General features: G+C 51.1%; 7 protein-coding genes across 7 annotated transcripts; 2 read left to right on the plus strand and 5 right to left on the minus strand.

The window, feature by feature from the left end:
- Nucleotides 1–793: 793 nt before the first annotated feature.
- Nucleotides 794–3,373, minus strand: N7498_004021 (threonine/serine exporter family protein; the record flags this gene model as incomplete). Its single annotated transcript, XM_058451083.1, has 1 exon — nucleotides 794–3,373. One exon carries the CDS (start codon nucleotides 3,371–3,373, stop codon nucleotides 794–796), a length of 2,580 nt encoding a protein of 859 aa, XP_058310545.1.
- Nucleotides 3,374–4,561: 1,188 nt separating this feature from the next.
- Nucleotides 4,562–5,180, minus strand: N7498_004022 (TspO/MBR family protein; the record flags this gene model as incomplete). The annotated part of the gene is made up of 2 exons (XM_058451084.1): nucleotides 4,562–5,007; nucleotides 5,078–5,180. The coding sequence occupies 2 exons, from the start codon at nucleotides 5,178–5,180 to the stop codon at nucleotides 4,562–4,564; spliced, it is 549 nt and encodes a 182-aa protein (XP_058310546.1).
- Nucleotides 5,181–7,126: 1,946 nt separating this feature from the next.
- N7498_004023 (putative polyketide synthase) lies at nucleotides 7,127–15,310 on the plus strand (the record flags this gene model as incomplete). Its single annotated transcript, XM_058451085.1, is given in 9 exon segments — nucleotides 7,127–7,414; nucleotides 7,470–7,556; nucleotides 7,609–7,666; nucleotides 7,714–8,053; nucleotides 8,107–8,632; nucleotides 8,682–9,285; nucleotides 9,342–14,056; nucleotides 14,110–14,469; nucleotides 14,486–15,310. The coding sequence occupies 9 exon segments, from the start codon at nucleotides 7,127–7,129 to the stop codon at nucleotides 15,308–15,310; spliced, it is 7,803 nt and encodes a 2,600-aa protein (XP_058310547.1).
- Nucleotides 15,311–15,478: 168 nt separating this feature from the next.
- Nucleotides 15,479–19,793, minus strand: N7498_004024 (putative ABC multidrug transporter; the record flags this gene model as incomplete). The annotated part of the gene is made up of 2 exons (XM_058451086.1): nucleotides 15,479–18,001; nucleotides 18,054–19,793. 2 exons carry the CDS (start codon nucleotides 19,791–19,793, stop codon nucleotides 15,479–15,481), a joined length of 4,263 nt encoding a protein of 1,420 aa, XP_058310548.1.
- A 2,451-nt stretch (nucleotides 19,794–22,244) lies between these two features.
- On the plus strand, nucleotides 22,245–23,875 carry N7498_004025 (MCT family MFS transporter; the record flags this gene model as incomplete). The annotated part of the gene is made up of 4 exons (XM_058451087.1): nucleotides 22,245–23,160; nucleotides 23,218–23,323; nucleotides 23,378–23,653; nucleotides 23,713–23,875. 4 exons carry the CDS (start codon nucleotides 22,245–22,247, stop codon nucleotides 23,873–23,875), a joined length of 1,461 nt encoding a protein of 486 aa, XP_058310549.1.
- Nucleotides 23,876–24,099: 224 nt separating this feature from the next.
- Nucleotides 24,100–24,604, minus strand: N7498_004026 (ATPase inhibitor; the record flags this gene model as incomplete). The annotated part of the gene is made up of 4 exons (XM_058451088.1): nucleotides 24,453–24,604; nucleotides 24,333–24,401; nucleotides 24,217–24,282; nucleotides 24,100–24,139 (listed from the first exon to the last, which is right to left on the minus strand). Exons 1-4 carry the CDS (start codon nucleotides 24,581–24,583, stop codon nucleotides 24,100–24,102), a joined length of 306 nt encoding a protein of 101 aa, XP_058310550.1. The 5' UTR covers nucleotides 24,584–24,604.
- A 483-nt stretch (nucleotides 24,605–25,087) lies between these two features.
- Nucleotides 25,088–26,736, minus strand: N7498_004027 (putative MFS transporter; the record flags this gene model as incomplete). The annotated part of the gene is made up of 3 exons (XM_058451089.1): nucleotides 25,088–26,166; nucleotides 26,223–26,485; nucleotides 26,543–26,736. 3 exons carry the CDS (start codon nucleotides 26,734–26,736, stop codon nucleotides 25,088–25,090), a joined length of 1,536 nt encoding a protein of 511 aa, XP_058310551.1.
- Nucleotides 26,737–27,347: the final 611 nt, after the last annotated feature.

The raw sequence follows: 27,347 nt of genomic DNA on the forward strand, positions 1-27,347 counted from the left end.
TGGTGTCAGCCGCAGACTTCCAGCTCCTCCATCGCTTCGGACCGGAACAGCAAGCCATACAGATGATCATTACCTTATTGGGTATCCAAATCAAGAGCATTACCCGAGAACGCTCAAATTTCTGTTATGACAGACACAAGCAACTGCCTCGAGCTCGTATTCCTGCATCCACCATGGCGCCGCTAAAGCATCCGAGCCCCTTGTTTCTGCCGCTTTTCTGCCGGTCCAAAATTGGCAATCGTCGACTAATACTTCATAAAGTAACAATTGGGCTCCGAAACAAGGTTCGGAAAATCTTCTTAGAAAGAGGATTGTCATTACAGATCCAAGAATCCTACGTAACACCCCTAGGGTGGCTTTTTGGAATATTCTCAACGCCCCGGTAGGGTAGACGGTATGGACGGTTAAAAGGGCGATGTGTTAGGGAGTCAGATACTGTGGCGGCGCCACAGTATCTGTCAGACGTAAGCGTTCAAATACCAATTTCGGCCAAGATTAAATGTTGTCAGGAACCCGGACATTGACAATGTTCTATTGTTGTATGATTCTATGATTCATCCTCTATGTATGCTGGATGGGGAGGAACTCGAAGGTTCAAATGCCCCGATCGTTGGAGAGCAGCTGTAAACGTTATCTCAGAATCGCTCATAAATACCCCGAAATACCCGGAAAATCGCCGTTTAAAATATGCACACAAGAACGCTAAATGAGATGCCCATAGATGGCAAAAGAAAATGAACAACAAATGTAGAAGGAATGTATGTTCAAACATGAGGAAAAAGAGATCTGTCGTTTAAAAGCTGAACAGACCAGTCCGCTTCTTGCCGTAAGGGTAGACGACGAGGGCGGCGATGAACAGGCCGACCGTAATGCCGATGGCGACCTGGATCATGCCGAAACCGAGACTAGCGACCGATGTTTCGGAAAGCTCGCTAGTGGAACTGCTGTTGCCGGAGGTCTCGAGGTTGTGTCGGACCTCATTGGCGTATTGCAGCCCGGATATTAAGGACCCACTGGAGGCAAGACCGGAGGGAACGAGTACAAAGATACCCGGGAGGATAGCAGTGGCGGCATGACCGTGCCATAGACGACTGTATAGGTTGCCCAGGACACCGATGGTGAAGGCGCCCACGGTGTTGGCGACTTCGGACTGGGAGCCCAGCTTCAATTGGCTGAAGTAGTTGGTGATGTAGCCGCAGACGGCGATGACGACCATGACCGGCATCTGTTTCCATTTGCCGTGATTGACGATCGCGAGGAAAACAGCGTAGACAGCAACGAAGGGAAATTCGCGAGTGTATACTGATCCCCAGACCTGCAGGTTGGAACATGAGGAAGCATTGGTTGCATTGCCATCCATAAGGCCGTAAACGGTGGTACCGACAGTGATGCCGTAGCCGAGGAAAAGAGAGTAGATAATTGCGTATACCATTCGAATGGAACCCGCAATTATTTGGTGCGATTGCAGTTCCAGACTGCTACAGAGCACCATGAACCCCGGGAGAATAAGAGCGATTGACGATTGTGCTAGAGCCGAGAAGCAGAAGATTGGCTCACCGTTCATACGAATACTGCCGAGGGCGCGAGCGAGGAAGGAGGTCAGAACGGCGGCCGTGACTTCGAAGACGTTCGAGTAGAGGACGGAGCGTGGCGCTAAGACATGCTGCATGAAACCAACCAAGCAACCGAGGAAGAATATAACTGGCATGTCGATCGGCCGGGCTTCGAAAGCAAAAGGGCCGACAGAAGCACTAGCGAAGCCGTACATAAGGACGATGATCCACTTGTTGAAGCGCGGCTTGCGAGACATGATCTCGTCGAGCTCGTGAGTTGCCTCTTCGACACCGATCAGGTCGTGCACGACATTCTTGTAAACGTTGTGGGTGTCGGCAAGCCGCCCGAGGTCAACGCCTTGCACCATGCGGACGAGTTTCACTTCGGCGGTGCGAGTTGTTGGGTCGTCGAAAGACATGATCATACAGCCTGGGAGGTACAGGAACTGACCCGACACCTCGAGGACGCGAGCAGTCATCTGCATGTACTCCTCCAGACGGTGAGTGGGAGCACCATAGCGCATCAGTGCACGACACAGCTGCATAATGTAACGTTGGCGAGCGAGAATCTCGGCAATGTGAACAGTGACACGGATCTCGTCCTCCAGACGAGTCTTGCGCTTGTTCTTCCTGCGTCTCTTGCCCCCCTGGACAGCTTCGGCCGCGGCTGGGAGACTGGCACCGCTCAGGTTCATGGAAGCATCGACCAGCGATGAGGTGGAGAGGTGGGCAGATTTCTTGTACCACTTGAGCTTTTCCTTGCGAGGGGTGACGGCTCCAGAAGTGGGCAGGGAAGGAGACAATGAACCCTTTTTTGGAGTTGTCGCACCGGACGAGACTTGAGTGTCGCTGTCCGAGTCATCGGTGATAACACTCTCGGGACGAGAGCTCGAAGTCTGGGCCGCATGCAACTTCAGCAGCTGGGACAAAATGCCACTGCCTCCAGCAAACCCGCTGGATCGACGGCGGGTAGCGAAGTCTCGGATGGCTCCCTCCGGTGTGGTAGTTCCAGATCGCTGGTAAGCACTTTGAGGCTTGCGCTTCAGCTTCTCCTGGACCTGGGTCATGCTGCGCACCAGACGATGAGCCTCGGCACTGACCGGAGGTTCGACGAGGGTCTCGCCGGTTTCGATCGCTTGCAATCGGTCTGCGTCGCGGCGAGCTCGCCGTGCTTGGAGCTCCTCCATGGGGATCCCTCCTTCAACGTCATCAGGGAGAACCGACGCATTGAGAGGCTCTCCTTCATCTTCAGGCCGACCGAGCCGCTCGCCTAGCCGGTGAGTCTTCTGTCGGAGGAGCTGACCAGCAGCAAGAAATCGATTGCGGGCGGAGGTGGTCCGCTCCATAAAACCCTGGTGTCCATTCTTTTCGGAGTCGGCACCGGCACCAGCAGGCCATTCTTCGGGCGTGCCGCTAGTTGCGAGGCCGCTGCGGGAGTATGCGGGGGCCGGCGGGGTGATGGTTCCGGAGCCGGATAACGGGATTTCGCTTAGCTCCGTGGGCGGCAGCAGAGGGCGTGACGATGCGTCAGACTGATCAGAAATGTCGCGGCGATTCGCATGATCAGGATGGTATCTGTTGCTTATTGAACGCCTGATCGACTCGAAGCGAACACGAGGCGATCGAATTTGATGCTCGACTGGCGGCTCGGTCGCGGGCTGGTGTAGCCCCGCCTCGTATTGGCGCGAATCTGCTGTGGATTCACGTTCGAGGCTCTGCCTGCTGCTAGGGTTTGCCGGGGGTGTTATAATAGTAGGAAGAGGGAGTTCATCGAATTCTTCGGTCGGGCTGGGGTGTGGATTGGGAATTGAGTCTGCCATTGAGTGCGAGAGTCCGAGACTCCAAACGTGGAATGCTCGTCTCGGCAGGTGAGTACAAAACGCAACAAGTGTCAGGTAATGAAGTCAACAATGCTGCGCAGAAAAAAGAAAGAGAGAATCGAGAGGCAAAATGCCATAGAAAAACAAACAGCTTTTTAGCCAAGTGAACTCGGGCCAGCCGAACGGGGAGAAAAAGGACCACGGATCCAGCAAAGCTAGCTTTTTCGCCGAATCCGGGAGTCTAGACATGCGATCGCCATATGATCCACATGAAATCATCGATAAGAGAAGGCGCCTCCATCTGCATGACACAAGGTCCGTGTGTAACTGGCTGAGCTTTTTTTCTGGCTGGCTTAGAATTTTATTTTCCGGTTCCTTGTGCCTCTTCAAGCCACCGTGCCCCAATTCAGTAACCGGCAGGGGACGCGCCAACGCCTTTCGCAATCCCTCCCCTCCAAGCCACGGGTTCGTGCTCTGCTATAGGGGGATAATCACAACGTGTCGAGTGTTCTAGACTGGACTACGTACCACTTTGTACATCATCCCGGGTCGGTGGGTCACGGTGGCGATCCAACTTGACAGTGGCGCCGGGCGGTCGTTCGTACCGTAGTTCACCGGTTCTTAGTGCTCGAGGGTCTCGCCAAACCCCGAGCTAAAAAAATAATCTAACCGTCCACCTGACACCCTTTAGATTGCCCTACTGTGCGGTTATCTTGAATGTGTGCCCTTATCTGCCATGCTTCCGTGGGTTTCGTGGAGTCCGTGCAAGCCACCTCCTGAGCTCCCTGTGGTCCCCTTTCGCAAGGGGAAATAGGAGCGTTGGTAGGGAGCATTGACAGCATAATGATCCACAGTGATGGGATCAACGCCCATACTTTGATGCCTGAAGGGGGAAAAGGGAAGAGTGGGGACAAAGGACAAAGGACAAAGGACAAAGAACAAAGGGACCATGAACCTGTTGCTGCCATTATAGACAGAAACAAAGCCCCACCATAAGCCACACGAGGGCTCGAAATACATTACCAACCTCCGAGAGGTGACATCCCGGTGCGCCACCTGCAGGAAGTGGGGCGCTGATACATTATTCTCCTAACGCCTGGGCAATTCTCATCTCAAATCCTGGAACGACCGATAGCCACCACTTTGATCCACACCAGCTACCGATCCACCATCGTGAAATTCAATTTCCTACTCCGAGCGCTTCTTTCCTGAGAGAGTCCAGCCATTCAGATACCCGGTGCCGGCATTGAGATAGCAGGCATATCCCAACCACGCATAATAGGGAGTCATCAGCCAGAAGGCCGTACGATCCGCCGACCACCAGTTGGCCAGCAACAGGCTCACGTTCCCGATTAATAATGCCATATCACCAAGGGCCGCGGCTGGCCTCCCCACCCCGAAGAACAATGGCATCCACATGAAATTTAGCGCCAGCTGGGTGGTGTACAGGGTCTGGGCGGTCGCGTTAGCATCGCGCACAGCCAACGAGAGGGACTCGTGCGCGACCGTCGTTGCGTGATGAGAAGCATATCCCATCAGTCCGTACAGGACGGTCCATGCCGGCCCGAAGAGCCAACCGGGTGGGCTAAAAGGGGGTTGCCGCAGTTGGCGATAGGTGTCCCGAGTCGAGTTCCCTGCAGACCGACTTCGAGTCAGCTCTTTCTCTCATATTATAGGTCCATCAAATAACGCTGGGTTACGTACGGTTGGTGAGGAGCGCGACGGCAGTTCCTCCCACGATAGGAGTCCCGACCGCAAGCAGCGGTGAGGCGAAAACAGCCTGCGGAAGAGCGAAAGACCACGGCATCTTGAAGTCTTGTGTGAACGTGAACGGAGCTGATTCCTTATTTGCGAAGAGGATTGCGATCTTAAATGCAGGTGTGAATTTATTCTCCTGGTCCCCGGCGATCGCGATCTGGTCTAAGTTCGCGTGAGCTACGTCATCGCTCGTCCAGATCGGTGCTGGAGTTCAGGTGAGACACTTCGCTCAGAGATGTTGCCAGCTTTCTACTACTGAGATCGGTAGTGATTCTAGTGAGAAGTCAATTTGACAAAGATCTTATTACTAGCCTTATTAGAGCAATTGTAGAGATCATGCGCCCGTCTGATTGAGTACCTGGAAAGTAGCCGAAGCGCATCTAAAATCTAAGCTTCTTTTTAAATTCTCAATTGAAATCTTTATTTTTATTTCTCATTCTTGTTCCAGATTCATTCTGAAACCATCAACTGCTTTGTATCTATTGCAATTTTCCAGCAAAAAAAAAAAAAAAAATTTCCCAGAGACCAGCCAAAGTAATCGCCTTCGTAGGGGTTTTACGATGCGCAACATATACCTACCAAGTAGTAAGCGTGCCAAGGTCCCAGGTTCCCGCACATATGTGCAACCCCTTCTCAAATCCTATGAAAAGAACAGGATCATTTACCATGCACGGTGACTTTTTTTGGAACTGGACACCTCGGTACACTAAGTGTCCGGCTTACCTAGGAGCGGGTTGAAAGGGTCGAAGTAGGTAGATATAAAATGAGCGGACAGGCGTGGCCACCGAGCTTAAAAGTACGGGAGCTTGACACAGAGACCTAAGAATTGGAACCCAGGATATCGCCGGTGGCTTTTCATTTCCAAACTCCACGAGATGCCATTGCGGCTTTTGTGTCTCCATGGCTGGGGAACGAGCGAAAGGGTCAGTATCTGTGAAAGATATGATATATCAGACTAACAGATAGTAGATCCTGCGGTCCCAATTAAGTACAGAAATCTGCACAGCACAAAACAAGACCCATTCTAATGGCGAACAGGCGGGCTTATCGGGGATCTGCAACGGGATAATACAGTGACATTCCACTTTCTCGAAGGCGAGGTCGACTCCGACGCCGGGCCGGGCATTGCAGGCTACTACAACGGTCCGTATTACAGCTACTATAGGTTTCCAAGAACGTTTTCTGCCGAAGACGACAACGACTCTGAAATTATCGAGGCATACGACCTACTGTACGAGACGATTTCCCTCCACGGTCCCTTCGACGGGGTCCTGGGATTCTCACATGGAGGAACCTTGGCCGCCGGGTTTCTCATTCACCACGCCAAAATTTCGCCGCACGAGCCGCCTCTTTTTCGGTGTGCTATCTTTGTCAACTCTTTGCCACCCTTCCGTATGCACCCGGGCGAATATCCCGTCATAGATGAAGGGCTCGAGGGGTACATCAAAATTCCCTGTGTAAATGTTGCGGGGGCTAAAGATCCTTTGTTTGAATGCTCACTTGCCCTTCATCGAATTTGTGACCCACAGGGGTCAACCTTCGTGGTGCATGGAAAGGGTCATGGTATTCCCACCGATCGAATGAATGTTGCCATCATGGCCACTGCCATTCGAAATTTGTCAATTAAGATGTCGGGAATGTGATCATACTGGGCGTAGGCATGACATGGGCCAAATTTGATTCAAAGTCACGCGATAACTCGTTAAGGAAGGAGCCCGGGAGTATACTGTTTGTCTTCTTCTAGGCAATGCTTTGCTGAGTCTTGTACTACCTTATCTCAGGTCTCAACCGGCCTTTTTCTTTGCCATGCCTGGATGTGAGGAATTATACTTTATTCAGAAAATGAACCGAGAGAAGTAAGCAGCGTCCGATGAGCCGTTCATGGGCTATTGTACTTCCTTAAACCTGTTATTCTAGCAAATCTTTCCATTCTTCACTAATCAGTCCAACTGAACACTAACTGATCAAGCTGGCTTGAGTGCTAGCGTTTGGAACATGCAAGACATCCCAATAACCATCGAAGCGAGCAGCTCGGAATCATTCTCAGAATGCATTGCAACCCAAGATCCGGACGATCTTGGTGATGATTTGTCGATCCTTGCTGCAGACGCGAGTATGCCAATAGCAGTTGTGGGAATGGGCTTCCGAGGACCGGGCGATGCAACGAACGTTGAAAATCTATGGAAAATGATAATTGAGCAGCGAGAGGGGTGGAAACCTATCCCGAAGAAACGCTGGAATAACAAAGCATTCTATCATCCAGATCATGCCCGCCATGGGATGGTAAGTCTCCGAGTAAAGAAGGCGATGAACCGGGATACTCATGGCGGCTATGCAGATTAATGTGGAAGGAGGACACTTCCTGGAAGAGGATGTATCTCTGTTTGATGCGCCATTTTTCAACATGACCAGCGACGAGGCTGCTGTACGTATCATCAGAAACGCAATTCCATCACATCTCTAATAGCGCATTCTAGGCCATGGATCCTCAACAGAGGCTCTTGCTTGAAATAACTTACGAGGGGCTGGAAAATGGTATTCTTCTCAATCAAAACCACCACTCACTCACTGACTGTAAAAAGCCGGAATTCCCCTGTCGCAATTCATGGGAAGCAAAACTTCGTGTTTTGTCGGATCCTTCAGTGCAGACTACACCGACATTCTTCTTCGTGACCCGGAGTGCGTACCAATGTACCAGTGTACAAACGCCGGGCAGTCTCGGGCCATGGTTGCCAATCGTATTTCTTACTTCTACGACCTGAAAGGTCCCAGTGTCACAGTAGACACTGCATGCTCCGGTAGTCTTGTCGCGCTACACCTAGCATGCCAGAGCCTTCAAACCGGTGACGCGTCCATGGCAGTCGCAGCTGGTTTCAATCTGATTCTCAGTCACGAATTCATGTCGACGATGAGCATGATGAGGTCAGTACCCCACAACAATCCCGATTGACTTCAGGCTGATTTGCTCATGCCAGGTTTCTTTCCTCGGATGGACGTTGTTACACCTTTGACGAGCAAGCAAATGGCTATGCCCGAGGTGAGGCTGTCGATTGCCTCATACTCAAGCCACTAGCCGATGCCCTCCGTGACCAAAACACAATACGCGCTGTCATCCGAGGAACTGGATCAAATCAGGATGGCCGAACGACGGGAATCACACTGCCGAGCGGTACCGCACAGGAAACTTTGATCCGCGATGTGTATCGACGGGTGGGTCTAGACCCGAAGGAAACCGAAGTTGTTGAGGCCCATGGTACCGGCACACAGGCAGGCGATCCAATAGAAACGGGCGTGATTTCTCGAGTGTTTGGATCCGACCGAGGCCCTGGGCAAGCGATTAGAATTGGTTCCATCAAAACAAACGTTGGACACCTCGAAGGTGCGAGTGGGGTGGCGGGTGTCATCAAGGCAGTCCTCATGTTGGAGAATCGTATGATTCTACCAAGTCGTAATTTCAAGACACCAAATCCACGGATACCGTTGGAGAAATGGAATCTCAAAGTCTGTCCCTTTCCGGGTTTTCTATATTTACATGCCCTGACATCATTAGGTCCAATTAACCCCAGAACCATGGGAAGCACCCGGGCCCCATCGGGTATCTGTCAACAGCTTCGGATACGGAGGAAGCAATGCTCATGTCATCATGGAGGATGCTTTCGGGTATCTTGCAAGTCGTGGTCTCGAGCGATGGTTCCTGGGGCCATCAAATCTGTTTCAAAATGTGCACGTCGACGTACCACAGCCCAGGCGGCCATCACAAAAGCACAGAATGTTCATGGTATCTGGATTTGACGAATGGGCATGCCACGAGCAGATCAGAAGACTTCACAATTATCTTTCGACCAAGCAGACATTTATGGGTGATGACTTCTTGGATGATCTCGCCTTCACACTCAACGAACGCCGATCTCAATTTATGTGGAAAACCGGGGTCATCGGGACTTCAGTCCCTAACTTGATTGATTCACTATCTGGTACCATCAAAATAAGAAGCTCTGTTCGAATCCCGACTTTGGCATTCGTATTCACAGGCCAAGGAGCACAGTGGGCTGGCATGGGAAGGGAGCTACTTCAGGCCTATCCGGTATTCCGGGAGTCAATATCGAAAATTGACACCTTTCTGGGGACGGTTCGAGCTTCATTCAGGGTCTACGGTATGTGATTCTACATAAGGTAAATCTGATGGAACGATGAAGCTAAGAAATTCTAGATGAAATGATCACGACTTCAGAAGATTCACACCTGAGACATCCTTTGCTCAGCCAGACCATATGTTCAGCTTTACAAATCGCCCTTGTTGACCTTCTGGCGTCATGGAGTGTGTATCCAGCTTCAGTTGCAGGCCACTCCAGTGGCGAAATTGCCGCAGCATATGCAAGTGGCGCCTTGAGCATGGAAGACGCGATGAGTATAGCGTTCTACCGCGGCATGGCTGCCTGCCAATTACTGACAGCCCAAGTACACGGTGGCATGATGGCAATCGGAATGTCCCCCGAGGAAATTCAGCCCTACTTGACAAGGTTAGAGTCTGGAAAAGCCGTAGTTGCCTGCATCAACAGTCCCTCCAGTGTGACTGTTTCCGGGGATACAGATGCGATCGATGAATTGACCGAGGCCCTCAAGGACAATCCAGCTTTTAGCCGTCGCTTAAATGTGGATGTTGCTTATCATTCTCATCACATGGAGCTTGTCGCCAATGAGTACTTGCATTCAATAAATCACATTGCACCGAGGAAGCCTCAGAACCCCGACAATCAAATTTCCTTTTTCTCTTCTGTCACTGGTACGGAGATTCAACCGGATGCGCTTGGGCCTCCATACTGGGTGTCGAATTTACTTGGCCAGGTCAAGTTCGCCGAGTCGGTGAAGAAACTTTGTTTTGAAACTAACACTCGGCATACCGGAATCGGAATCTCTGCCGGCAGGCGGGTAAAAAGACTGGGCGCTGCTCAGAAACCCATCGTTGATCTTATCCTCGAAATTGGCCCGCATTCGGCTCTATCTGCTCCGGTGAAGCAAATAATTCAGGCAGATGTGAAGCTAAAAGCAGCCGATATTGAGTATGCGAGCGTCCTGGTGCGAAAACAAGATGCCGTATCGGTCGCACTCAACGCCATGGCAAAAATGGCATCCCTGAACTACTCATTACGCTTTGAATCAATCAATCGTCAAGCAACGAGTGAGAAACGAATCCCACGACTTCTAGTGGATCTACCCCAATATTCATGGAACCATACTAGATCATACTGGGTCGAGCCCCGCCTAAGTAAAATGTTCAGGAACCGAGAGTTTCCACGAACAGATCTCCTCGGAGCACCGGATAACATGGCCTGCCCATTCGAACCACGTTGGCGAAACTACTTACGCGCCTCGGAGATACCGTGGCTCATGGACCATAAAGTTCAATCTGATATCGTTTTCCCTGCTGCAGGATACATATGCATTGCCATCGAAGCGGCTATGCAATTGGCCACAGATATCGGTGAAGTTGCGGCGTTTGCTTTGCGGGATATTTCAATACGATCGGCATTGATTATCCCTGAAACCATTGGCATTGAGATCATGACATCGTTGCGCCCTCTTAGTGAAGAAAAGCCCGATCGATTGGAGCGGAGGTACAGATTTCATGTATACTCGGTGTCGAATGATAACCGATGGACCGAGCACTGTACCGGGGTTGTCGGGGTGGAGATAAAGCACGACGATACTGATGAAGCGAACCCCACCGACCTTGTTGGTTCCGCGATGCTCCCTGCGAGTGCGTCGGCGAGCATTTCAATAATCGATGTGGGTCAACTTTATGAAAGGCTACGACATGTTGGCCTGGACTATGGTCCTTGTTTTGCCAATTTGGCCGTGGCGCATACAACGGAGAATGGTGCATGTTTTGCAGAAATCACACTTCCCAATATTGCAGCTGCAATGCCGATGCAGTTCAACCATCCACTACTGATCCACCCATGCACCTTGGATAGTATGTTCCATGCGATTTTTGCCACGCTGGCAGATGGTGCGTCTCTTGAGAGAGGGCCCCTGATACCTGTTTCCATTGAGAGTATGCGAGTGGCAACCTGCATAGTCTCATGTGTTGGTGAAGTAATAAGCACGTGTACACATGTTCAAACAAGTCCAGATGATTCGGTCTTGGCATCCATTGTCGCGGCGGACAGCAATAATCAATTATGCAGCTCGAAGCCTAAGATATTCGTGAACGGGCTCCGATGTAAACGACTTGACATTGGGCCGAATGATTTCAAACGGTCAAAATATGTTCCGCTTGTCTATGGCATTGAGTGGCAGCCCGATCCTGCTTTCTTGCTCGGCTACGCCTTTGCTGGTCAGATTTTGGAACGGCATGGAAATGCGGAATCGGTGAAGCGATCCCCACTGCGAGAGGAATGTGAGGACTACACGTCTTCTCTCGTGAATGACATCCTCACGAGATCCAATCAACATGATCGGAACAGAAGCGATATTGTTGTAAACAAGTATAGATCCAGTCTCGCAGAGCTCCTTCAGAGAGGCGATGCTCACCAAGGAATAGTGAACACCGCAAAGATAGACGAAATCAAAGAAAGACAAACTCCCCAGTCCATGGCCAGACTACTCCGCGCCATCAGAGCGCATATATCTTCAATATTCGAAGACGACGAAAAAGATAATCAAGAAAGCAGAGCCGAACTATGGAATGCGCACTGGGAGGTCCTCTCCACCGACCATACATACAATTGTGCGTCCCGATATCTCGACTTAATTGGTAATAAAAAGCCAGATATCTCAGTTCTTGAGATCAGCGAGGGAACGGGCCAGCCATGTAGAATGTTCTCACAGCGCCTCGTGGCAGGATTAGAAAGTCAAAATCGGACACCACGCTGCATTAAATACACGATCACATACAAAGACAATTCAGAGCTTGACAAAATCAAGTCGAGCCTAGCGCCTTGGTCGGAACTAACAAGCTTCACGAAGCTCGATATTGAGCGCGATATCTCTGAACAAGGACTCGAGAGCCAGCTCTACGATGTGATAATTGCCCCACATGGCTTTCACTCAGTGCGTTCCATTCAACGTGTCCTAGCTAATCTTCGGTCAATGTTAAAGCCATCGAGCTATCTTTTGATTATGGATTATTTCAACCCAGAGGGAAGCATTCTGGATGCGTTGATGATTAGTACACTGTACTTGTGGCCGGCAGAGATCCTCCATTCTCCCTTCAAGGACAACATGGAAAGGAACGAGTTAGGTCAGGCGCTCCAAGACGCAGAGTTTACGACATACAATCTTGGAGAATCTGGTCCTGCAACTAGCAGCGACAGATTTACTGTCTCACGCCCGCGGAGGGATATGGAATCCAGGAAGAAACGATTTACGATTATTTCTGAGAAGGGTCATGATGAGCCTGTCGTCGAGTCTCTGCAAGGCAATCTCGAAAAGCTTGGATGCAAACTCACTCTGACGAATATTGCGAACGTCCAAGCCAAAGACGAGATCTGCGTGGTATTAAGTGACATGCAAACACAAATATTCGGGAGCATGCAGTTTGACACATTGGAAAAAGTGAAAGATATATTTCTTCACAGCGCCGGAGTCCTCTGGGTCACTCGTGGTGGAACTGTTGACTCTAGCTGTCCAGAAGCAGGGCTTGCCTCTGGATTTTCTAGAACGGCTCGCTCAGAATCAGGCGCTGGACCCATTATCACGCTGGATTTGGATTCATTGAATCCTCTTCCAGATTGTCGTGCTGCCGAGGTTATACTCGGAGTGATTGAAGCACATTTCATCCAAAGAGGAAGCACTGCTGAGGATACAGAGTACGTGGAGAGGGATGGTGTTGTTTTGATTCCCCGAGTGATTGAACGAGAAGAATTCAAGTCGGATATCAAGCAAGCCGAGCGAGAAGAGAAATATTCCGAGCAATCATTCCGACAGAAAGTCTGTCCAGCTAGGCTATCCAGCGCAGATGGGAATCAACCACAACCGTATTTCACAAAGGATTGCGAAATGGCCGAGATTCCCGCCGGGCATATCGGGATCGAAGTGCGGGCCTTTGGACTGAACGAATTTGACATCTTCCATGAATCGAAACTGATAAACACTGGCAGTACCCTGGGACTAGAGTGTAGTGGAAAAATCTGCGCACTGGGACAAGACGTTGAAGGCTTCTCGATGGGAGATCGGGTTGCCTGCTTGGGGGTGGGAACAGCAAGGACTTTTTATCAGAGCGAGGCATCCGCCTTCCAAAAGATAAACGACAACACGTCCTACGAACTTGCAGCGGCATTGCCCGTCGTCTATACAACAGCATACTATGTCGTTCACTACCTGGCCCGAATCCGACCACACGACACCGTCTTAATACAAGATGCTGCCTGCTGGTATGGTCAGGCAATAATTGAATTATGCTGCATGCGAAGCGCTGCAATTATAGCAACGGTAGAAAGCAAGATCCAAAAAGAGATATTGTCAAATCGCTTCCGAATCCCCCCCCATCGTGTGCTTATTGATGAGGGAAACATTCCTAGGAGGATTTTGGAGATCACTAATGGTCAGAAGGCAAACGTTGCCATTACATTCTCTGCAACCGAATCCTCTAGCTTACAAGGGGTCTGGAAATGCGTTGCTTCTTTTGGACGTTTGATCCAACTTCGGACCCGCGATATCCAAAAGGAAGATGAACACAATTTGTTCTGTCCGGTAAGAAACGTCATGTTCTCGACGTTCAATATATATCAATTTCAAAAAGAAAGATCGGATATCACACGTCACGTATTTGGAAAAATAGTTCGGTTTTTACATGAGGGGAGAATCTGCGGGCCATCGTCGTTCATGGTGCAGAAAGTGGGAGCAATAGAGGAGGCTTTCAATGCAATACCTTCTGAGAAACATGTTGTGGTTACAACAGAAGGTAATGATGATCTGGTCAAAGTAAGTCTATGGTGTACAACTAACTTAGAACGAGTCTAAACATACCTCCACAGATACTGCTTCCAAAGGACAAAAGCGACTTGTTCCGAGGAGACGCATCATACATTCTTGTTGGTGGCCTTGGGGGGATCGGGCGTGCAATTGCTCTGTGGATGTCAGATCATGGTGCAAAACATCTGATACTCGTTAACCGAAGTGGGCTGTCAGGAGAGGCAGCAAAAACAACAGTAAGAAATCTTCAAACCAAACACATCACGGTCACGGTGCACGCTTGCGATATCACCAACGAAGCCGAAGTTGCCCAAATGTTCGTCGCTGTATCCGAGACCCAACCCCCTATTCGCGGATTGATACACGGAGCCATGGTGTTAAAGGTACCCGAGACCCGTGCAAGCCATTCCAGAAAACATAATGTTCTAACGGCCCCAGGACGTCCACATCGAAAAAATGACCACCGAAGACTACAATACCGTCCTGCGACCCCGATACAACGGAACTTGGAACCTACATAGACACTTACCAACAGATGTAGATTTCTTCCTCATGCTCTCATCCATCAGCGGCATCATAGGAAACGCAACTCAATCCGCCTACGCCGCAGGCTCCGCATTCATGGACGCCTTCGCAGCATACCGGAACGCGATGGGCCTTCCGGGAGTCTCATTGGATCTCGGCACGGTCACCGATGTGGGATATCTGGCTGCGAATAAGGAACTTGCTACCAGGATGCAGAATCAAGGGTTTAAGGGGACTGATACGGCGACTTTGTTGTCGCTTGTTGAATTTGCTATCTCGCAGCCTCCTACAGGTGGCATGTCACAAATCGTGACGGGGTTGGGGGAATGGAAAGATGGTGATTCCCTGGGTAATTTCGACGCGCCGCTTTTTGCACATTTTAGGCGCCGATTCCAGGGCTTTGAGAGTGGCGACTCGGAGGATGCCATTGGGGCATTGAGGGATATGTTACGGGCGTGCAAAACGAAGGAAGAGGCTATTCCAATTGTCTTTGATGCGGTTTGTGGGAAGATTGCCGCACAACTTGATATCTCTGTGGACAGGATCGATCCACTGACTCCGCTTTCCGAGTTCGGGGCCGACTCGCATGTGGCTGTTGAGCTGCGAAATTGGATATCGAAAACCTTGGAAAGCACCGTGTCTATTCTTGAGATTCTGGCTAGTGTCTCAGTGCTTCACCTGGCAGGGCAGATTTCTGACCGGTCACGACTGGTCAGTGCGGAGAATAATGAGCAGTGAGACTAAAGGCAGTGTGGATTGAACATGGTTGGGAGCTCCGTTGAGTGATGATTATTCGTTATATTTTGTGGCCATAGCCAATCTAAACTGAAATGTATATGTACGCATGTAAAAAGCAAAAATCCCCAAAACGCCTATCTAAAGGTCTATCCATTTATCTTCATCCAATCACTCGGCCTTCTTCGAGGCTTTTGTCCGCAGTTTCATCAACAAGTAAACCAAAGCATACGAGCTGAGAGCGAAAATTGCAACAATACCAATATCGCGCCAGCCGTAGTAGTACTTTTTCAGATTGAGGGTGTAGAGGTAGTCGCTCCCATAAGTGTATTCGCAGACCTTGCAAGACTCGGTCGCGAGGGGATTGACCAGGTTCATGCGAACACCGATGGTGTCCATGAAAGTGCTCAGGTAGTCACCGCAAGAGGTTCCATTGGGAGGGTTGAAGATGGCAAACTCGCTCTCCTTGCACTTGATGTCGGTGTCCCAGATATTGAAGACAAGAAGACCACCCATAAGGTAGTTGAATGGATTCATCCAGTAGATCCAGTATCTCCAGAACTCTTGGATCTGGGCGTAGGGAACAAGGACACCACAGAATGAGACCAGGGTACCGATGATCAGGGGGTTGACCAGAGCGGCGAATGTCGCGTTGGGGGCATAGGCGGCAACGAATTGACCGATACCAGTGTAGACAAACTCATAAAGCAGCATCATGAAGAAGGTTGGGCCTGATTTATCGGCAGCGGTGACCCCGCCGATGGTCCAGTACCAGCACACGAAGTACAACACGGCGCAGATGCAGAGGTATGGGATCTCGGACACGACGAGAGCAGTCACGAAGGCCCACCACGAGTACATCTTGGACTTCTTCTCACGCTGCTCGTAGATGGCTCGGCGTTCCAAGAACAGGGGCTGCAGCTGGTTAATGACACCAGGAGCAACGAAAATGAAGTTGAAAATTGTGAAGAGGCGCAGTTGCATGCTGCCGATGCTGTTTCCAATCATCCAGAAAGAGAAACCATTGAACAGGGCAGATCCAATGTGCAGAGCGAACTTGTTGTTGACGTAGTCGGTGTTACGGAAGAGAGCAGTGCTCATGCGAAGAGTCACAAGCTTGGTTTGTTCCCAGATAGAGGTGGCAAACTCGCGACCGTCATCGAAAGTACCAGGCGGGTTGGATGCAGCGGTGCTAATGATTCCGTCAAGTTCCTTGAGTGCCTTAGAGTTCTCAGGCGACTCGAGCCAGACCTGGTTCCAGTCCTTGCCCTGGCTAAGGTGTCCGGAGACCACGTCAATCATGTGTTCAGCAGGGTTGGTGTTGCTGGGGCAAGGAGCGCCATAGCGGTCGAAGTAATTCTTGACGGTCTGACCGTTGTCACCGATATCACCGAAGTAGACGGTCTTTCCACCCTTGGTGAGCAAGAGCAGAGTGTCAAATTCGGCAAACAATTGAGCAGAGGGCTGGTGAATGGTAACTAAGACGGCCTGACCAACATCGGCGAGCTTTCGCAAGAATCGAACGGTGTTGTAAGCAGACTGTCCATCGAGACCAGAGGTGGGCTCGTCCAAGAAAATCAGAATGCTGGGCTTGGACACAAGCTCGACACCGATGGTGACACGCTTGCGCTGCTCAACGCTCAAACCAGCACCGACGTAACCGATCAAAGTATCTGCTATATCGTGCAGCTCCAGAAGATCGATGATAGTGTCGACGTATTTCAGCTTCTCCTCGCGTGGAGTATCCCGAGCCTGGCGGAGCAGAGCCGAGAATTCCAAAGATTCGCGGACGGTCGCAAACGGCTCAAGAACATCGAGCTGCTCACAATATCCAGCAGAACGCTGGAATGAAACGGGAAGCTCGCGACCGTCAACCAGGATGGAACCACGGATAGTACCATCAGTCTTCCGTTGCGCCAGAACATCGAGCAGAGTAGTCTTGCCCGCACCGGAGGAGCCCATCAGTGCACCCAGCATACCGGGCTTCACCCATCCATAAACGTTATCAAGGAGAACCCGGTCCCCAGTAGGCGTCTTCACAGTGTATTGCAAGTCCTTCCAGGTAAAGACCGACGTGTTGCGAACGAGCTGCTTGTTAATATCGTCTTCGCTAACGGTGCCGGAATCGGACGGCTTCTTGGACTTTTCCTGGACTTGAGACTCCTCATCGGACTTGACAACTTGGCGGTGCTGCTCGAGGCGCTCACGAGGGATAACGAGACAGCTTCCGCTGTCGCCAGGGGACTGCCATCTGGAAGTAGCGATGATGGTGACAACGACAAACAGCACCCACCATGCCCAATTGATACCGAAGTTTCGCCACAAGTGGGAGTGGCTGTAAGAGAGTGAGTGGAGGTACTGGTCACCGGTGACATAGGTGTTGCCCTGAATGGCTCCGCCAACACCAGCGCAGGACTGGTGGGCGGAATCCGTGTAGCCAGGACCTTGAGGAATGAGATTGTTGCCAACACAAGGGATAGTCTTGCCGTGGAATTCGTTGGACAGAAGGGCCTCGAATCCGTAGGCCAATGGGTCGATCCAGAAAATCCAGCCCAGCCAAGGGTGCATCTGCGGCTTATGAATCATGTAACCGGTATACATAATCAGCGCGGAGATAAGGAATCCAGACACCTTCGAAGCTCCGTCGAATGTGGAGAAGAGAGCACCAATGGCTCGGAAGAGAGCAGTCATACACTGTGGAAAATTAGCTAGTTTCTATAAATCTAGGACGGAAGCTCAATCTTACCATCGTTGTCGCAAACACCATGATCCAGTACGTGAAGAACGCGCCAGCCGACATTGACAGGCCAACCATAAAGTAAACCACGAGCGAGAACATGCTGATTTGGAACAGCAGCACGGGGATATCGGCAGCGATTTGAGCAATGCAGAAAGCCGCAGGATGGAAGTAAGCAAAGCCCTTGTGCTTGATCAAGACAGGACGACCGTGGAACGAGTCTGTAACTTCAGACATGGCGAGCAAGCTGTTGTACAGCAACGAGAAGAATAGAGCACCAGATTTGACAAAAAGACCAGAAGAGTTGTCAGGAGCACTGTAGAACAGGGATCCCGCAATCAAGGCCTGCATCAGTGTCGCAACTTGCTTGATGATGAAAGTAGCCTTGTCTCCCCAGATAATCTGGTACTGACGAGACACACAAGCCTTGACCTGCTCGGTAAAGCTTACAGTCAGAGGGCTGTTCTTCGGGAGTTGGTTGGATGTCTCAAAGGCGACACCGTCCTTGAAGTCCTGGGTTCGGTCGCGTGCATCCTCGGTGTTCGGGTAGTCGTATTCAACAGTCATCTGCTCATAGATGGGAGACTTTTCATATGCCTCGCGCAGGGCTTCCTTGTTACGGGGGAAGCGGTTTTCATAGCCGTCGCGAATGCGGCGTTCCGTGGGCACAGTGATACCAGTGAGGAAGTCAGCAACGTTGGATCCTTCACGGCAGACAAATCCAGCCTCTTCCATGAACGGCCGAGCCTGGGCCCGGGGACCGTAGTAGATCTGCTCGCCCTCGTCGAGAACAAGCACCTTGTCGAAGAGCTCGTAAATTCCATTACCGGCTTGGTACAGAGTGACGATTGTCGAGAGACCCAGAGTATCGGTCATGGCACGAACAGCCTTGGTCCATTCCAGAGCAGTGCTGGCATCCAGACCACGAGTGGAGTTGTCCCAGCAGAAGACGGATCCTCGAGTGGCGAGACATTCGACGATGGAGACACGCTTGCGCTCACCACCGGAGACACCACGGACATATTCGTTGCCGACCTTGGTGTCCTCGGTGTGTGAGATACCCATGGACTCGAGCAGGAACTTCTTGTTATCTTCACGATAAGCCTCGGCGGACTCAACGCCGTTCGGAAGCTTGAAGGGAACCTTGAGGCGAGTTGCAAAGTCCATGGTCTGGCCAACGGTCAGGGTTGGGAAAAATAGTTCCTCCTCTGTGTTCATGACGATCTGGCCGCGGTACTTGGTGGCCTCATCCGAGGTTAGCGAGCCGAACCGCACATCTCCCTCCACTGCCTTGAAGCCACCGCGGCGGTTTGCGAGCATCTTGAGCAGGGTTGTGCAACCCGAGCCTGGACGACCCAGGACTAAGAGCATCTCACCCGGCTTGACGCAGCCATGGCTGTTTTTCAGGATAGTTCGCAGCGGGGGCTTGTTCCGAGATTCCTTGATGTGCTTGGGAATATTGAATTGAGACAAAACATTCTCATTAACGGCAGCTTCCGAGCTGATGACATCGACATTGAGGTTTTGCCAAGTGACGCCCAATTCCTGTCGCTTGAACCCGGAGGCCAAGTCTCGTTCGTGTTGTTGTTGAATCCGAGAAAGCAAGCTCCAGTCATTGTGTTGACTGGAACCAGGGCTGCTGTCCTTGCGAGGGGTCTCATCACCCATGATCGTCGCCGCACTCTCAGACTCATATTTAATATCGATCGACCCTCTTCGGGACGATGAGGGCTGGGTCGGATCCTCCATGTTGGAATGAGTTGGAGATAGCTTGTCAGCGACCATCCATCCGCGGGAGCCCGGATGTTTTATACTGGGCTAATAATACTCGAATGGACCCAGTGGGGCCTCCAACATACTATGATAGTACAGCAGGATCACCCCGAGTGTGCGGGCCCAATCGGAGTTAGCCATGACAAGGGAACCTCCGAGTTGATCGGGTTTCATCCACATGGCGGAACGGATCATTTTCGTTTTGGAGCCCCCTATTCAGGTTAATGACTTGTCCGACGTGCATGATGACCGACGTACCGGACCAAAGTCTCGGCGAACCAACAGCTGTGGAGCCTCCGAGGAAAACGGAGGATAAGCGAACTTCCTTCCGCTGACACATCACCACGCAAAATGTGATGTTTTATCGATTGATGTGTTCTCCCAAATGCATGCACTTGATACGAGCAGACCACTCTTCTAGAAACCCGGCATACCTTCTCAATGCACCCTTCCGGAGGCCGCCAAACGATCATAAGAACTGCATCGGCATCGGCACTCGCGTTGCCAAGACTGCGAGGGACAAAAGCCGACGAGCTGTCGGGCTCTGCACATTGCCGCTGAGTCAGCGGCCCCGGGGGCAGGCCAGACTGCGTCGAAAGTTGCAAGGGGGGTTTTAAAACGGGTCTAGTGAAAGGTAACACTGGAGTGACGGTGATCGTAGAGTAATTTGATGCAAAAAGTAAATACGGGAAGCTTCAGAATGGGTGAGGACACTCTGTTAGGCTTTTCTAGCCAAAGTTTCCAGTGCTGGTGGTATTGCAAGAGAATAATTTCAAAACGCAAATCAAAGTCATGTCCTCATCTAAAATAGGGTTTCAAGAGACATCAAGGGTATCTCACTTTACATCTCCTTGATCTGCTGAAAACACTTAGATCGTGCCCTTTCCCCTTTCCTACTACTTCTTTCCAACTCAGAAACAGCTAGCTCAAGTGTCCTCATATCCCAAATTTCGGCATCCGACATATCGTCCGCCCCGGGAAGAAGCGGCAACGGTTGTATACCGGCTCTTTGTAGAAGGTCGAGTCGATGTAGTAGGTCTTTGTGCGCATGACGTTGCATGGAGTTGCATGCAACCACATGTCTCAAATTAGGCTCATGGGATCGCGCCTCCTTTTGCATTTTTTGTAAGGAGAGTTCGCAAAGGCGAAATGCGAGTTCGTCGGAGTCTGGGGACGGGTTGTATGATGGTTGAGGTTTGATTGGGGTAGTATTCACGACGCGAAAGCGGCTGCGGCCTCGATGAGGTAACGTTGGAGTGATGTTTCTCATGATAATTCTGCTGCTGCACTGCATGGTGGAGGAAGTGATTCACTCTGGGATTCGGATGGTGGTTATACGTTCTTCATAGGTCAACATGGCAAGACCGATAATATACTAGATTTACGGGCACCTGACAGCTCAGAAAATTTTTAGGGTTGATTTGTGGTGAGGTAATTCCACTATGGAAGTGTCACACCACTGTTGCTGGTTGAAAGGGAAAAGTCGGGATCTTGCTTCGGGGTTTCGCCACCCGATCATACCACCGCGGGGATGCACAATGCACCATGACCACCCACTTGTGAGATCTTGTCAGAAAGCATTAAGGAATACATAAATTAGAAGATAAAATTTCTCTCTTATGTACATGACAAAATAATTCCATTGGGAATTATTTGATTGCGATGGCCACTGACATGACCTCGGGTACTCACTCCGGTGCTAGGTATAACATCAAGAATATCCATTATTTAATGACTGGCGAAGGTTTTGGACCTCAATTGCTATGACCTTCATGCAACGATTATGACTTGTCTTTCCAGTGGGCGTTCATCAAAGTGAAGCGCTCTGAAATGGTCGAGGATATTCAAGGCGGCCATGCCATTCCCACATGACCTCACTACAAACAATCAAATACCAATGGAGTCTGTCCTCACGGAATGACTTTGAGATTTTAAGATTCGATGGCGCACTGATCTTGTATCTCTTAGATCGACGCGGTCTCCAAACGTACTAGTGTCCATTTGAGTGCGGGGCAGTTGAGGGCAACTTCTCCACCCTGATATAGTTGCAACACTTATGTACTCCGGAGCTCACCCTTGATTTAAGTTCCAATTGTCACCATCGGCTAGCTCAATGTTAATATTGACAGCCAGAGCCTTGAATTGAGCAGACATGAAACCAAGTCTACTCCTCCGTCAGCTTTGAAAGGATCGGATGGCCCTCCCGACGCTAGCACAACCCTCGCGAATGATATCCAACCTGGGAAGCAAATCCCAAATCCCCACTCCACGACTGCATCTGTTCCTCGAACCCCCCGGTCCGCAGCCCAAGATATTTCCTACCAATCGCAATACGCCCGTATAACACATCTTTATCAATGAGTCACCGAAACCCGGGACATCGGCATCGAAGCCGCTGAGGAGATAACTCCAACCTACGTTTCCACCATGAACGAGGATGTATTGTCTATCAACCAGAACAACATGGCCACCGAGGGAAAGTCCAGCACCTTATTATCAGGACAGCCATGCACCGTTCCAGATTACCCAGACGTGTCCGGCCTAAGCAGCGCCCACACCTCCCGAGCAAGTCTCCATCACCACGATGAAAGACCACGCCCAGTCTTCGAAATAATCGAACCCCCAGCCCAGCTCTCCGCCATAACCACACACACCACCCATATCCGCGAACCCGGCATCGACGACACATTCCCAGACGGCGGAACTCGCTCCTGGCTCGTCGTCGCAGGATGTTTCTTCGTGTTAATGGCCACCTACGGAATGATGAATTCCACGGGCGTTCTCCAAAGCTATTTCGCAACCCACCAATTGTCAAATTACTCCACCAGTGCCGTCGGGTGGATTCCGGGTCTATTCACTTTCTTCGGGCTAGTTCTAAGCCTTCAGATCGGTCCTATGTTTGACCGGTACGGTCCGACGGGGATTCTTATCGCCGGTACTGTGTGTTATGTCGCCGGACTGCTTCTTCTGGCGGAGTGTAAGCTCTATTGGCATTTCGTTTTAACGCTTGGTGTTCTCACTGGGACGGGTGCTGCGCTGCTAAGTACGGCTGCGCTGGCTGCTGTGCCGCATTGGTTTGATCGGAAGGTTGGGATGGCGATGGGGACTGCGATGGCCGGGGGAGGGCTTGGTGGTGTGACTTTCCCGCTTGTTTTGAGGGCGGCGTTTACGAGCTTCGGATACCAGTGGGCTATCCGGTTGCTGGCTCTTATGGTCGCGGTTATGTGTGGGTTGGGGATTGCGCTGGTTAGGTCGAGGCTGCCCAAGGGGAGGAGCAGGTCGACTATCAATCTGAATGCCTTTAAGGATACGAGATTTACTTGGTTGACGTTGGGGACATTCAGTGAGTCTGCTTGACGTTTTGTAAATTGGTGAATTAGGCGGCTGACTCACTTGGTAGGTCTGGAGCTGGAAGTTTTCGCTGGTCTGGGTTTATACCCGACATACGTGGTCATGCAAGGATATAGTACTTCCACTAGTGTCATTCTCCTGTCAACTTTGAATGTGTATGAGACGTCTTTAATTTCGCAGACTCGTGGCATCAATACTGACGGCAACAGATTCTCCACCCTCGGCCGACTCGTAGCCGGAGGCATCGCCGACAAATACGGACGAATCAACACACAAACAGGCCTTATATGTCTCGGGGTAATCGCAATATTCGCAATCTGGTTACCGTTCGGAAACACGTTGCCGGGGTTATACATGTACAGCTCGGTATTTGGACTGGCGTCGGGCTCCTTTTTGAGTCTAGCGCCGGCCTGCATCGGGCAGATATCCAAGGCCAGTGAGGTCGGTGGACGGTTTGGGATTTGCTATTCCATTGTGAGCTTTGCGTAAGTTATTCCATTTCTTTTATATGGGTTGAGTGGACCTGTTCTAATGCATGTTGTAGAACCCTCATTTGTATCCCGGTTGGGGGTGAGATGCTCGAGAAAGTTGGTAAGCAGGCCATGGTGGCATATCTAGGTAGCGTTTTGGTCGTCGCGTTGGGGATGTTCCTCATGGCGCGGTGGGCCTGTTTGAGCTACCGATGGCGATGGCAGGCTAAGATCTAATGTCGAGGGTCGTCGTCAAAAAAAAAGGGCACGTGCTCGGGTGCAAAGCTTCAAATTGGCATTGTTTTCAAAATGTGGTATCGCATACATGAATAAAGACCGGCAAATTATACACAAAAGGCATTGGAAAGTTCATAACCTATGTCGCATGCCTGGTTAACCATCCCAGCCTAGGGGTCGTTGAGGACCCACATCGCCGCAAACAAGAGGTAGAGTAGGTGGGATCAGTTTTGCTCGCCTCCCTGGCTCTTCGAGTATTCCTCCCTGTTAAAGCTGTCAGTATCCATAATACAAGAGCATTGTTTCCGCTACAGCGAGTGGGGAATTGGTCATGTGCTTACAGGTACTTATCGAGCTCCTCCATATGATTTTGTGACTGCTTCAGCTTTGCCCGGAGGATCTTGAGTCTGTCGAAGCATTAGCACTATGACAAAATGATACCTGGAAGCATGTGTACTTCTCCATCTCCTGTGCCCGAATGTACAAGGCTTCCTGGGCCGCCTCGCGCCTCGTAAATTGATCCTTCCTAACGCCCAGGTTAGTGTAGTGACGTCACTTATCGATGGGATGGACTTACTCCGCCAGGAAGCCCCGCGGCTTAGGCGAGCCGGTATCACCTGCTCCCATGATGGAGTGTGAAACGGAGATCGATCGTATGAAAACTGGGCTCAGGGTAGCTCTTGCGACAGGTCGTGAGAGAGCGTACATGGTGGAACCTCGAGTGTGGGGTAGTTGTGGAGAGAGGCAGGCGGTCAGTGTCTTCAGTGAATGCACGTTGTGGACACTGGCACTGGTGCAAATCAATCGTGTGTTCCGGGATTCCGAACAGGGGTCGACGTTTACAAAGGTGAAAGTGGTCGCGTGGGAAGGCTCATTTTATGATTGAAGGCAGCCGTGATGTGGGTGGGTGCTTCTTCCCCGGTTGCATTGGCCCCGCTCGGGTCTGGCCATGGGCTCGCCACTTGAAGGATCATGAGTTCCCCACACCGGCGGGAAACATCTGCGATACTCTGCATGAGGTTTGACTCAGCTTTGAAGATAGCCAGCTCTATTTTCGTCTTTGTGCTGCGTTCTAGACTTCAGACGTTGGCCTTCGTCCTGCAACATTTATTGTTCATGGATCTACGCGGCAATATATCGGGAAATGAGCTGACACGTATGGCCATAAGTTCATATTGTAGCAAAAGTCTCAGGACTGCAAGGTCGATCACCCTACAGTACAAAGCGGAATCCCTTCTGCAACCGCCGTGCAGCGGCAATGTCGATGCCCTCGGTGTCTGCCGTAAGCTGCAATCGCCGAAGCTCCTTCTCTGACAGCTGAACATCCTCGTTCTCCAGGCGCTCCTGCCTCTTGTTGAGCATGCGCAGGTTGAAGTACATGAAGACACCGCAAAGCAGACCGAGGATCTGTAGACCACTGCAGACACCCAGGGCGGTGTAGTACTTGGGCTCCTCGCTTTGAAGATAAGTATAGGGAGTCCAAATACTGGCCGAGTTACCGAACGAGTTGATAAAAGCATAGGCGGCAGCACGCTTGGCGGGTGGACGAGGCAGCGCGTTGGCGATCCAGGAATAGAGGGTACCGTTCTGGGCGAAGACGAAGACCATCAAGAACAGGGAGAAATAGCGCGGACCGAAGCCATCCGTCGTCATGAAGATAACGAAACCGATGATAGTAAGGACGACCGGATAGGCGAAGAACCAGAATCGAACTTCCAGTCTATCCGAGACCCACGAATGAGTCAGACTGTAGATGACCATGAAAACATACGGCGGGGCGCACAGTAGTAGGGAAATGGTGTCGTCGTAGCCGAGCGTCTTCGTGAGGGTTGGGAAGAAGTTCTGGAACCCGGCGGCACCCGTGATACACATATATCCAAGGGCGAGAATGTAGGTTTTAATATCGGTCATCGCAAGCTTCAAGCCCTGGATCTGGCTCATACCGCCCTTATCATCCACATCGGCTTCCGCGGCATCAATGGCAAGGCGCCGCTCGGCAACCTTTCGCATCTCCGGGGACAGGAGCTTCCATGTCTCTGGGAAGTCGGGCAGCACAAAGCAGATAACAATCCCAACGAAGACAGTGATGCTGCCCTCAATGATATAAAGCCACTGCCAGGCACCCATGCCGCGCTTTCCCGCCAATCCATGCAGAATGCCGGCTGCAATGAGGTTTCCGAACGCACCGCTGACCAGGGAACCGGAGTAGAAAATACTCATACGGAAGGCCAATTCCTTCTTGGTGTACCATTTCGAGAGGTAGAAGAGGACGCCGGCGAAGAAAGGGGCCTCTGAAATTGCGAATTAGTGAATTTGCTCGGGCACCACGTGTCCAATGGTCACCTACCGACGAAACCGAGGAAAAACCGACAAGCCACAATACCACTGACGGACTTTGCCTGAGAGGTTACAGCAGAGACCAAGCCCCAGATGGTCACGAAGAAACCCAGGTAGAGCGATGGGCGTCCGATGTAATTCAACATCAGATTACTCGGGACTTGCATGAGGATATATGCCACGAAGAGAACCGAAAGACCAGTTTGATACTCGGTGTCGGTCAAATTGAGATCTTCCGTGAGACCTTGGAGTTTAGCCGCGGCGTAGTTGTTGCTGTCGAGCGAACAAATCAGTCTCGGGTTCGATGAACCAAGTAAACTTTGAACTCACCGATCGATATAGTTCAGCAAGTAAACGAGCACCACCAGAGGCATAATCAATGTATCAATGCGACGGCGCAACTTCTTCTCAACCATTTTCTCCTCCTCTGTCAGCTCTGTAAGTTGCACGACCTCCTCGTGCGACATATCCGCCTTCTCCCCCATCATGTCCGTGTCCGCGATGGCATACTTGTCGTCCGCCATAGCGCAGGTAGGGACAAAATCACAGCAATGAGTAGGTTGAGACAAAGTGTGTGGAATCTGAAGTCCGCAGAAGGGACAGGATAGGGCGGGGTCAACGCGTTTATGTTCTATGGCGCCAAGAGAGGAGCACAACGGATTGGGCAGGCCATTTTATAAGTTCTACATGGCGACTAGGACCGACATGGGGTTATCCCCCAGATGCTTCCGGCGATCGTATTTACTCCGATCGGCTTTGGGGTAGAGCGTGGGGGATGCTCGGGTGATGCTCACCAGTAAGATACAAAGACCAGTGCAGAATATGGAGAGATACGAGGCTTGACGGAGTCATGAGTCGCCATTCGGGACGGTGATAGGTAGCGTCGACCTGGACGACCTCCATCGTGGGGGCGGCACGGTTCCAGCAGGCGTGGGCCTCGACCACTAAATCCGGGGTGAAAGGGGCCCTTCTGGGAATCCCCTCTTCGGCAGCCAAATCTATTTCCCCGGGAATCTCACAGGCCACCGTATTGAGTAGTCCGCGCGATCATCTTTCTGAGTCGGACTAAGTCCGCGTGGCTAATCGATCTGCCGTAGAACTCTGAGTTTGACCTGGAACTTTGACTTTGTCCCCC

The sequence above is a fragment of the Penicillium cinerascens genome (genome assembly GCF_028974065.1).
Source record: "Penicillium cinerascens strain IBT 15544 chromosome Unknown contig_24_segment0_segment0, whole genome shotgun sequence".
Classification (NCBI taxonomy): Eukaryota; Fungi; Ascomycota; class Eurotiomycetes; order Eurotiales; family Aspergillaceae; genus Penicillium; species Penicillium cinerascens.